The sequence below is a fragment of the Mytilus californianus genome, unplaced genomic scaffold, assembly GCF_021869535.1.
Source record: "Mytilus californianus isolate M0D057914Y unplaced genomic scaffold, xbMytCali1.0.p SCAF_7, whole genome shotgun sequence".
Classification (NCBI taxonomy): domain Eukaryota; kingdom Metazoa; phylum Mollusca; class Bivalvia; order Mytilida; family Mytilidae; genus Mytilus; species Mytilus californianus.
The window spans coordinates 43,455,309-43,468,330 of NW_026262723.1; the positions used below are offsets into that span (position 1 = coordinate 43,455,309).

The 13,022-nt window shown below is 33.6% G+C and overlaps 1 protein-coding gene across 1 annotated transcript; it reads right to left on the reverse strand.

The window, feature by feature from the left end:
* Positions 1-1,381: 1,381 nt before the first annotated feature.
* Positions 1,382-9,725, reverse strand: LOC127707896 (uncharacterized). The gene is made up of 4 exons (XM_052212654.1): positions 9,572-9,725; positions 5,861-6,002; positions 4,643-4,806; positions 1,382-2,948 (listed from the first exon to the last, which is right to left on the reverse strand). The coding sequence occupies exons 1-4, from the start codon at positions 9,606-9,608 to the stop codon at positions 2,587-2,589; spliced, it is 705 nt and encodes a 234-aa protein (XP_052068614.1). The 5' UTR covers positions 9,609-9,725; the 3' UTR covers positions 1,382-2,586.
* Between the last annotated feature and the right edge of the window lie 3,297 nt (positions 9,726-13,022).

Consider the following 13,022-nt stretch of genomic DNA (forward strand, 5'->3'; position numbering starts at 1 on the left):
CGTACTTAATTGGGCGTTGTAACATTTTTTATTCGAGCGTCTGTTGTAGACGACACGCGCGTCTAGCTTACAAACTGTTAATCTTGGTATCGATGATGAGTTTATTTACCACCACTGGGTCGGTGTCACTGCTGTTGGAGGCATTCTTCCCGAGGGTATAGCCTGTCCAGTAGTCAGCACTTCTGTTTTGATATGAGTTATCATTGATATGGTCATATATATATATAAATTAACAAAAGAATTTTTCGAAATACTAAGGATTTTCGACCCCGGGAATAGATTACTTTAGTTGTATTCTGCAAAACCTTTTGGAATTTAAGGGTCCTCAATGCTCTTCAAGTTCGTACTTTATTTGGCGTTTTAACATTTTATATTTTTAGCGTCTTTTGTAGACGAAACGCGCGTATGAGGTACAAAATTTTAATCTTGGTATCTATGACGAGTTTATTCCCATCAAACTTTTACAAATGGTAAAGTTAAAGTCATCCCTTCGAAAGTTTAACAGACACCATCATGTGTTGGTTGATTATTATAGAATATCCGAGTCAGAGATGACAACGGATTTGTTCCAATTGTCGTTACTACAATCCCGTCCCTTTTCCTCGAATGTGACCAACAGAATTAGACTTATCACAAGGTTTGTACTTACACGAGCAACACGACGACGGGTGCCACATGTGGAGCAGGATTTGCTTACCCTTCCGCAGCACCTGAGATCCCCCCTAGTTTTTGATTGGGTTTGTGTTGCTCTGTCTTTGGGTTTCTATGTTATGTTTTGTGTACTGTTGTGTGTCTGATTGTCTTTTTTTTAAACGGCCTTGTCGACTTGTGAGTTTGAATGTCACTTTGGTATCTTTCGCCTCTCTTTTTCCACTGGTAGTAACCTAATCTCTCCTTTTTTCGAGATTGTGACATTACCAACAATATTACTTATTATCCTATTTTTACTTACTTGACAAATACGATTGGTGTCACATGTGGATGAGAAACTGCTTACCATTCCGGAGTACCTGAGTTGCCCCCGGTTTTTGGTGGGGTTCGTGCTGGTCAGTCTTTAGTTTTCTATGTAATATGTTTGTTGTTGTTTGTACTTTCGTCGTTTTTTTTTAACCATAATGTTGTCAATTTTTATTGGACTTAATATGATATTTTTGAATGCGCCTTTGGTATCTTATTTGTATTTTTTTTTTCAAAACCTCTGTGAAGCCTTCCAGACGGAGCAAACCAGTGAAAACAGTTTTTATATATGTTAATGCTCTATATTTATGACTTGAAAGATTACAACTAGTTCAATATTGCCGAATTTCAATTGCAGATACCTTCTTATAAAATATTTAAGAACTTTTTGTAATAATATTCCTTAGATCAAATACATATTAAAAACAATTGTATTCATGCTTTAATGGTGTGCAATGTACTATAATAACATAAAAAAATATACAAAATACAAAATTTCTATAGTGTAAATGGAAAACATATACGGAATTCTTTCGATGTTAAACCTGGATATAATAGTATATAAACATGTACATTAAGTTGTTAAAATTTATCCGTGTAAATTGATATATTATTATATACCTGTACTTACACTTCATAAAACATGATTCATTGATTTGTTATTTATCTATTTCATTACTGTAAAAAAAACGTATCTTTTAAAAGATTGATTCATAACTTCAATACATTGTCATTCAATATAGATGTTCTCCTTAAATAAAATGCAACAAACTAAGGCTATAGATCCCTTTGGAAATTTAAATCGGAATATGTTCCTTATGTCGTAACTACAATACCCTTCCCTTTTCACGAATGTGACCTACCGAATTAAAATTGAGAATGGAAATGGGGAATGTGTCAAAGAGACAACAACCAGACCATAGAGCAGACAACAGCCGAAGGCCACCAATGGGTCTTCAATGCAGCGAGAAACTCCCGCACCCGGAGTCGTCCTTCAGCTGACCCCTAAACAAATATGTATACTAGTTCAGTGATAATGGACGTCATACTAAACTCCAAATTATACACAAGAAACTAAAATTAAAAATGATACAAGACTAACAAAGGCCAGAGGCTCCTGACTTGGGACAGGCGCAAAAATGCGGTGGGGTTAAACATTAGACTATTTACCGGATTTGTAATAACATAAGCAACACGACGGGTGCCACATGTGGAGCAGGATCTGCTTACCCTTCCGGAGCACCTGAGATCACCCCCAGTTTTTGGTGGGGTTCGTGTTGCTTAGTCTTTAGTTTTCTATGTTATGTCATCTGTACTATTATTTGTCTGTTTGTCTTTTTATTTTTGGCCATGGCGTTGTCAGTTTGTTTTTGATCGATGAGTTTGACTGTCCTTCTGGTATCTTTCGTTCCTTTTTTAAAGGAATATCTACCCTGTAAGTCAAACGTCACAAAAAAGAATTAGTATGTTAACAATTTGTAATTCTGATAGTGTAAAGTAAACTATAATATTTTGCACTACTTATACAACTAAACAAAGTTCCAACACAATAAAGATGTTAGCTTTTTAAAATTAGGAGTCAACATGTACGCTAAAATGTGTCTAGACAAACACACATACTTTAATTTGTTATTCTGTAGTATCAAACGTATGGTTATATTCTGTAGTATCAAACGTATGGTTACATTCTGTTTCATCATCCATTACATTAAAGTGTTTGCCTATTTTGATCGAAGTTTTAGCCACTTTTTTCATAATGTTAAATCCTCCCTTTAAAGATGATTGTGATGAGCTCTTCTTACTTTTGATAACTGGCGCCGTGTGCATTGATGCATTGTATCCTCTAGGATGTGCATTGTACATTGGTGCATTATATCCTCCAGGATGTGCATTGTGCATTGGTGCATTATATCCTCCAGGATGTGCATTGTGCATTGGTGCATTATATCCTCCAGGAACACTGTTATTTGTCATTCCATATGGATGTGCGCCTTAAATAAAACGTAACACAATTCGTGTAAATGCTTTTAATTCCAATAATTTTTTTTTTTTTCGAATCAGAAAAGGTGGTTGTTCAGGATTGTAATTTTCTGTAGTCGTTTGTATCCCCCTCCCCCTTTCAAGTAAAAAATATGGCGAGGATTCTTTGAAAGCTTCATAGCATAATAATGCAGGTATATAAATAAATATAGCAAAGGTTAAACATCGAAATCGACAGCCATCATATGACACAAAACAACCACCAAAAGATATTTGGGAGTCAACGTACAGTTTTTAATAGAAGAAAATCATCTAAAGCAGCTATTCATCATAAGTTGTTCGTGTATTTAACAGAGACCTTCATTAATTTGCCATCAACACCAATTACCTTACAGAAAGAAACCCACTATATATATATATATATATATATATATATATATATATATAATTCGTCTAAACAACAGCCCAACAATGTTAGATCTGTAAAGTTGCGGATGCAAATTTTTTGTTCTTCCTGGCCGGGATTCGAACTCATGCTACTGAGATATCGTGGCACCAAATCGCCTAGCACTTATGCCCGACGCGCTAGACCACTCGATATATATATATAGGTTACTATATCGTATTGGTGTTTGTTCATTTTTATAGTGACTAAAATTGTTTACATCATCGTCCTTCGGTTTCTGGTAGATACTGATCTCATTTGCAATCATACCACATCTCCTTCTGTTATAAAAATTAGGTTTATAACTTTACAAAGACATAGTTACAAATGACTAGAATAGGATATATTTTTGTATCTGTCTCTTTATTTCGACGTTTATTGTGTTGTATCCGTGCTAGTTTCTGTGTCTTTTTTTTACGGAAAACTTGATATCCTTATGGTTTGAACGTTATTCGATTGATCGAAAAACTATCCTTCTTCTGTTAATCAAGTGTATCTTAGCATTTTGAACCCCTGCGTTGGGATGAGAAATTAAAGTAGCCTACTGTACTTGAGTTCCAAATACTATTGTTTTCAAAACTTACACAATTTAAATAGAAAACCCTGACACATAAGAAGTAATTCAAACTCCTTCATTTCGAATTGACGCTCTACGTGTCCTTCACTAAAATAACTTTGTCAGAATAAGTCATGTAATATTGTTTCTAATAACATGATTCATATTAAAATACGATGCTTTTTATTTTGATAAGTGTTCTATTTGTTCTGACCTAAACTGTGAAATTGGTAATATTGATTTCGTTCTATCACTGTACGTAGCCACGATGTTGATATTCAAGTAGGTTTAATCTCAAATTCACTGAATTAGTCTGAATTCAGACTGACAGAAGATTATTAGATAACAATATTGATAATTCATCTGATTATAATTTTTTATTTACATTAAAAAACATGAAACTAAAGCTATAATACTAACTAAGCATGGCATTAAAACCTAACACGATATGTAAAGTATACATACATATGATACTAACTTAGCTGGACTTTCTTGCTCTTGAAGTCTATAACATGCTACATACAATCTCATAAATCTTTAACGACTGACTTTTCTTTCCTTGGATATTTTTTTTAAATATATGTATATTTGTTGAAATATGCTTTCCTTAAAGTTTTGGATAAAATCGTTGTCCCTTTTTTTAACAATAACAAAGATCTATAACCAGTGCCAAGACTTAATCAAATCAATGCATTTTTGCTTACCAGGTGCTATGGTATAAGGCGTGAAAGGCATTGCTGGCTGAGGGTTTGCCTCGGTTTCTTCTCCTCCGGATTCATTCGACCTACAACAATACCAACAACAACCTGCAACCAATAAAATAAATACAAGACCGCCTCCTCCCATGCCATAATACACTCCTTTAGACCTACAAAGAAACAAAATATGCACTATAAAGCATACAAGCGATGTAAACAGTTTAAGATTTTGATATCTCGATTCGGCTTCATAAAATATATATATTTTTTTTTAATCGAGGAACAGCAAATAACAGTTAGTCTACAATTAGTAGTTTTGTGTTCATTTTACAATTATTATATGTAAAAGGATTAAACAGAATTTGACACGATAGCTGTTTCATCTCTTTTGTCGTAAAGTTTTGTTCTAAACCGACCAATGGTGAAGATGTAAGTGAAGAAATGACGTAGACTCAACTGTAACATTTACTGTGGTTTCATTACGTAATTTCAAATGTCAAATGTGGAACAGGATAATTATGCTTACACTTGCGGAGAATCTAATTTCACCCCAAGGTTTTTGGTGTGATTCATATTGCTCAATCTTTAGTTGATATACGAGTGTTTTGTAAGCTGTTGTACGTCTTTTCGTCTTCAATCGGTTTTTTTACAATGATTTGGTAGGTCTGTCTTCGACTTTTGGGTTTTTATAATTTTGGTACCGTCCTCCTCTTTTGTCTTTAACTTCTCTAACATTGTTTTCCTTTGAGATAAATATTCTCGATCTTTGTCGTACAGCTTTACATACACGTATGTATTAGTGATATGAATCCTAATGCAAGGCGTGAGATATGATTGTCACGTGGTGATGTTAACTTATGAATCCTAATGCAAGGCGTGAGATATGATAGTCACGTGGTGATGTTAATTTTGTTTATTGATATTTTACGTAAATATCCAAATGACATTTTTCTAATTGTTAAGTGATTTAGGCTTCTTGAGTCTCTAAAGAAGACTTCAACTTTAAGGTGGAATCATCCAAACATATTTTGGTGACCTTTTAAGAATAAGCCATGAATATAATATAAAGAGAAAAAATGAAAAAAAAAACTGAGGACTGAAAACCAAGACCTGTAATCCAAAAGGCATCTAAACCCTCAGATATTGAATAATAAAAATAAAGAGTTTTTTAATACAATAATAATGATAACAATTACTTTGTAATTTTACAATAACAAAACTTACAATGTAATACCAGACGTTTTAGGACAGCATACATTATTTATACTTTTAAAACAGCAGCCGTAAGAACAGTACTTCCTTCTATCGGAATTTACCGTAGACGATTCATTATATTTACATATAGCGGCACTTGCCAGACCCAATCCTAAAAAACAGAAATTGTCTGAAAAAACATATCATTCAAATCGTATAGCAAAAAAAAAATAAATCAATAAAACAACTTGTGAAAACCGGTATATATTTCATCAAAAACGTATGTATAAAGTCATCCCTATACACCAAGTCTCTCACCAAATACTATAACGAAACTAATTACATAAACCCCGAGTCCACATAATTAACCAGGGTAATAGAACAAGGCACATTGAGAGAGGCTTTTCTCGTGCACAAAACATCAGCCGAGATCAACTTTTACAATATACAAAAAATCAAAAATGCTTTAAACTATCAATGATATTCCACGAGCTACTCTTACTGGCTTCCCGTAGAACAAAAAGACTTGAAAACCTACTGATATGAGCTGGTTTATCTTTTAAACCATGCGTTTTGGTTTTGATATCTTGGTTGTATATCTTTCAAGATTACGGAATGTTTTAATCTAACTTTACACACAAAAATATATTTGGTTGAACTTTAAACAATGTTTAATCTTCAGGACCACAGAAAGAATACGACACCATTTTACATCGAGCAGTACATACTGATGAAGGGTATTTGTTATCCGAAACATCTATTGATTTTTTTATTTGTTTTATGTTATAATATTTTTTAATTAATTTTGTTGTTGTACATATATGTAGTTTGTCATGGTTTATGGAATTTTTGCCTACATTTTACATAACGCTTTCTTAATTATGATTGATGGTTATTATTAAGATGATCTGTAATAATACATATAAATAAACATTGGCGGCTGTTTAAACGTCTAAACCGGCTACATTTTTATGCACCTGTACTAATAATGTAAATATGTAAAATGCGATATGGTAAAGTAAATAAAGTCCAAGCAGGCAAATGACAAAATTGACCCCCAAAAATGGGGTGGCGTTAGAAGATCGTTTATCTAAGAATGATTCCAAAATATAAACTTTATGGAACTTTTTTTAATGAAATAAGGGAGATAATATGGGACTTTCGCTTTAGTTGAAGTCACTTCCGCAGTCAAAAATAAAAGCTCACTTTACGTTGATTCAAAAAATATATGGTTTTTATATACTTTTGATTGAAATACGGAAGAGTTCGCTTCTTCCGGTTCACTTGCGGTTTTATATGAAAGGTTATTTTACACTGTTTCCATTATTTCTCAGGTAAAGCCATGACAGTCAAAAATTAAAATTTAGAACATGACCAGGACCTTTGACCTTGACATTTTGGTGGACCAAGGACCTCAAATCAAAAAACCCTAGCTCTCTATCACTGATTGTTCATGAGTTTTCTTTTAAGGTTGCGAAGGAGTAATAATAACAAGAAAAAACAGTTGTCGTGGAGATAACTCTTACACAGTGTTCGGTCAAATGGGATAAGATTTAAGATTGTAAAGCTCAATTACTGTTTATCATATGCCAAATATCTAATGGACATGTGGCGAAGCAAAAAAAAAATGCGCATGAAAAGAAAGTTGCGAAAGAAGTAAATAATAATCAGAACAAATCATAATTTAAAACGTTTTTCAGTGAAAAGATCTTTTAAAAAAAGAAGATTTTGAACATGGTTTCAGTTAAAAAGGCGACGGAAATATGAAACTGGCGCATTGCCAGCGGCCAGTAGAAAAGTGATAAATCAGTGTCACGTGTATACGACGCATGAATGAACAAAATTAAATACCATTACTGCTTAGCTTATAAATGCTCAATCCGGAAAATATCCTCCTGCCCCTTCCTCCTCCAGAATATCAAATGGGCGTCCCCTTACTTCCTAATCTGTAGAGCTTGCCGGATAGTTAATGCAATACACATATGAATGCATGCAGTTTCGTCAAGAGTTAAAGTAAAAGAATAGACGAGAGGTTGTGCACTTTTTTTTTTATAAAATAATATGGGCAATATACTTGTTAATCATACAGTGCAGAGTTTGTATGGGTCCTGGAATCCAGAAAATATCGTCGATTTTTATTTTACTTGGAAAAGGCTGTGAAAACCTTGGAAGTTCAATTTAGTGAAAAGTCCTGACATGTAATACTTCCGATGCCAATCTTGAAATTTATATTTTATAGTAATCAATTAATTATCAAATATCTTTTTTTTCGGCAAAATATGGTACATACATGCTACAGTTAAAAATAAGTAACCTCTAATGCCATACACAAACGTTTATCCAACAAAAAAAATTTAACCAGTATATGAGAACAAAATAAACAAAAGGGACACGTCGTAGTGTATCAAATGATTGGAATTGTAAACATACCAAGAAAGAAAAAGAAAGATGGCATTAAATTAGCATTGAATTTTACATGGTTAGTATTGTTTGTTTTCAACTGACTGTAAAGACATTTTTATAAAAATTGAAATTTAACAATCAATTTTAAAATAAAATCACATGACCAGTTGCACTTTTCATAATATCAAATAGATTATCTTAACTATCAAATTTTTCTGTTAAAGTGAAATCCGTGCGAGCCCGTTTTTCCATACTAAAAATGTGTGCACGTTCAACACCTTTTCAACCCATTTAAATCACAAAAGAAGCATTCCATTCTTATAAGTACATACGCATGGTACAACCATGAAATTAAGATTTCAATCAAGCTTTTCCATTGTTTTTCTATCTCATACAGATAAAGAGTTGTGGTTTTTAAAGTCAACCGCTGGAGTTGTAAAGTCTACCGCTGTAGATTTAAAGTCAAGCGCTCAAGATGTAAAGTCCAGTCCTGTAGATCTTAAGTCCAGTGATGTAGATCTAAAGTCCATCGCTGTATATTTATCGTCCAGCGATGTAGATGTAAAGTCAAGCGTTGGAGATAAAAAGTCCAGCGCTAAAAATTTAAACTCAAGCGCTGCAAATATATAGTCTAGCACTGTAGATATATTAAAAATAAAGCGCTAGAGATGTAAAAGTATTGCGCTGGAGATATAAAGTCGAGATCTGTTTTGTTTATATAAAGTCAAGCGGTGTATATTCAAAGTTCACTTTACATTTCAAGCGCTGGACTTTATATCTACAGTGCCAGACTTTACATCTTCATCGTTTGAATTTGAATCTATAGCGCTAGATTTTATATCTCCCGCGCTTGACTCTTAAAACTGGTGGTTGCTTAACGACGCATCAGCGCAAAAAAAGCTATGTCGAGGTGATATACACAGAACAAAGTACAAAGCTTTACATGATTTCAATGCGGAAAACAAAGAAAGAATTGAGTCTTGTTCCAGACTGATTTTGATTTTCCTGACGCATATACAAATCTGTTCATATATAAGTCGTTAGACAATGCCACTGCCCACAAATGCATATAAGAACATTGATACTACTTACCAAATTTTAATGAATTATTTATCTAAAGGAATGAATTGATTATAAAATAGATATTCTTATTCCAATTAAAAGGCCCATGATGAGCATAATACTGTATTACAATAATTTTTTTTTTATAATTGAGAGATAATAAATAAATTAATTTTGACAATCATATAAATATGGATATGATCACCTTTTATTTGATAATGAGCGGTTGGTTTTCATGTGCAAAGTATAAATGAAAGTTGACATAAGAGTACATACCAAACAATATATGAAATATCTGGAAAAAACTTAACATATTGTTTCTTTCTCCTTCTTGTTTAACATGAAGTTTGCCGTAAATAGAAATTCAAGTTATCAATTTTTCAGGTTGATTGAATGGAGAAGAGAACATATTAATATCATCACGTGCTACTGCTTTTGTATTGTATTGTAATTCATAATTTTGCATGAGTATTTAACGTGAATCTAGAAATCATTCACCCCAAGATCCACTTCTTTTTCACTTGGGTTTTCCCCAGTTAATGTGGAAAATATTTAAAAAGATATTAAGTAATACGTGATTATGCACTTCTAACAAATACATCTTCTTTATTGTATGGTTTCAACTCAGATGCTCGTTTACCTACAGATTCCAAAAACGGGTAAAGCGCTAGTGAGAGGCTAGATTACTTCTTTAAAAGTTTTAAATAGATGCAAGGTGTGTTGCTGGTCCTTATTAATTTCGACCAATCCCACTTTACGAATCTCCCCATTTTGGGTTTGGTTCCGAGAGTAAGGATGACGCTGTTGAAGTTATTAAATTGTACGGAAATAAAACATTGGTTAGCAAGTTCGACGTTCAATCACCTTTCAGATGACTCCCTATCTAGCAGATTGATTTTGATCTTCTTGGTTTTAAAATTAATCAAGACCTCTTTTGAGCTTCAGTTAGCTGTGCTCTATTCAACGAGTTTGACTACTCTTCATTAGGCTGTTTCTGTAAGACAGTCTGAGGGCGCTTTTATACATTACCTTGACTATTTCTTGTATTTGTAATGGACGGGACCAGTCATTGTCCTGACCTGCCTCATACTTTCAAGGTTATCTGCAATGATCTAGGAGTTCCATTATGCAGATGAGAAAACGGTTTCTCCAATGACACGGTTTACATTCTTAGGTGTAGAAATTGACACTTCTGATATGACTCTCCGTTTACCTCCCGATAAGCTTGGTGAATTACTTTAGAAAATTTCTTTGTTTAAAACAACAAGAAGGGATAGCTTAGGGAAATAATATCCCTTTTGGGTTCATTGAACTTTCCTTGTCATGTTGTCGTGCCAGACAGATCATTTTGCAGAAGAGTGATTGACGCAACGATTGGTTTGAAAAAAACCTTTACAGAATTAGAACTAATTAAACAATAAAGCTGATCTTAGAATGGGGAAATCCTTTATGGAAAATTTTAATGGCTTTTCTTTCTAAAATGCTAGATAAATTTTACACAGTGCCGGAGGGTCTTCATTAGGTTTCAATATATTTCAAGGGTAGATGGCTAATGGGTTATGGCCAAAACATGAATAAAGCGCAGTTCATTAACAATTTTTTACATTTCTAGAACTGTTTATTTAAATGGTATCTATCATCTTATGGGGGTCTGATATTAGGAATAAATATTTGATGTTTCATATTGATAACAAAGAAACGGTAACCAAAAAAACTTCAAAATCTTCGGATGTAATGATTTTGGTCAGACGTTAATTCCTGTACCAAGTCAGAAGATACTATCAGTAAGAACTTTGTTACATATAAAATGCTCGAAGGCATAAAAAGAAGAAACCCACAAAAAGACAACAGGGCCCCGATAACATTATCATTACTACGACAGATCACAGATTCTCTCCTAATGATTTGCACATCTTCTTATGATATAAAAATAAGTTGTGGAATGATGGCAAATGAGACAACTCTCACCAGAGACCAAATGACAAAGAAGTTAGCAACTACTTGACTTGTATAGATCACCGAGCGGTCTTCAACAAAACCCTTACCGCATATGAATCTTTATTATTTAAATCTTCATTTATTCAAGCATACTTCGTTGTGTTATGTGCGAGTCAGTCTACAACAAAACATAAATCTGATTCTAGTACCGTAGCACTGCACTTGTCGGATGTGGTCTTGTCAGATCATCAACACAAAGTAAATTAAAGAAAAGAAAATCAGATCTGAGAAGTCAGTCATTAAACGTTCATGCATCGTTATAAATAAATACACAGACTATTACGGGGGTGTAAAACGGCCTTGGCCACCTATGAGGGTCTCGCATGGTCGGTTTAAACTATCACTATATGACATTGTCATTTATACTGCTCAAATAACACTACTACAAGTCTTAACCTTGAAGAAGTACTCATCTGAACGTCCCTTGGTTTCAGGTTGAAAATATTTATTTATTCATTTTGACTCTTACCCTATATCAACTGTCTGTTATGTTGGGAAAATCAGTAATTTTTTGTAACATTCCTAACCCTAACCTTTTGAAATCGCATTCTTTTAGAATTGGAGCCGCCACAGAGGCGAGCAATCGCGGAATAAAGGGAAAAAGCTGTTAAAAAGTGGGGAATATGGTTGTCAGGTGCATTTGAGAATACCTTGGTGAAAATTATTAGGTTTTTTTAATATAATTTTTGAAATTATTTAAATGCATAAATAGACTAATTGTAAATAAATTCATCCGACATGTCCGTTGCTCTACAAAAAGTATGTAATCTACATGTATTAGCTTTTCTAAAAAAAACTTGCCGTTTTATAGCTTATTATGGTGAAAATTGTGTATTTGCTTTGTAGTTGCATCCATTCAGAATATTGCTCTGCATATAAATTGTTATGACCCGGATAAAGTGGAATACAGGAAAGGCCAATATAGTATTTTAAGGGTTACAATTTTCTTTTTTGTGCGTGGTGAATTTTAACCACTGGAAAGAGGTTAATTTCAAAATCACTTGCGTTGTTGCCTGTACTTATTTCGGTAAACTTTTTTTATGTCAATGTGAAATTTAACTCACAAACGTTTTATATCCCAAATGAATCCTTTTATACCGGACATCCGACTTAAGGAGGTTCTAGTCGTGTATAAGGCTACATAGTTCCAGTGGGAAAATTTTTAAGGAGTAATTCGGCTTAAAGTCAGTTCTGAAAAACGTAGACAAATTTGCATGTTATGAAGCAAAGTAAATACACGTGTGACTATCTGATCGTTATTTCCTGTCTTTATATTGGTCTTCTTGCTAGTTGGTTTTTTGGCTTTGTATCAATCCGATGAGTCAACCCCTTTTCAACTGGTTTTTACAGTTAGTTCTTACATCATAGAAATGAAAGGATATGGGGTATCCATCTAGGACACAAAATCGGTAATACATGCCCAGCAAAAACACAAAAAAAAAACAAAGGAACAGAGCTTTTATAGATGTATGTTGCGTTTTAACACCACTGTCCCAGAATAGGGGTGGGTTGGGCTCCCGCAAACATGGTTAACCCCGCCAAGTTCACTGTGTGCCTGTACCAAAATCACGAGTCTGAATTTCAGTGGTTGTCGTTTGTTGCTCTAGATCTGTATTATATTTGCTTTTCGTTTATAATTGAATTTTTTTACATTTGTCATGTCGGACCCTTTTATAGCTTGCAACGTGGTAAGAGTTTTTTCATTGCTAAATGTCATAGGATGACGTAT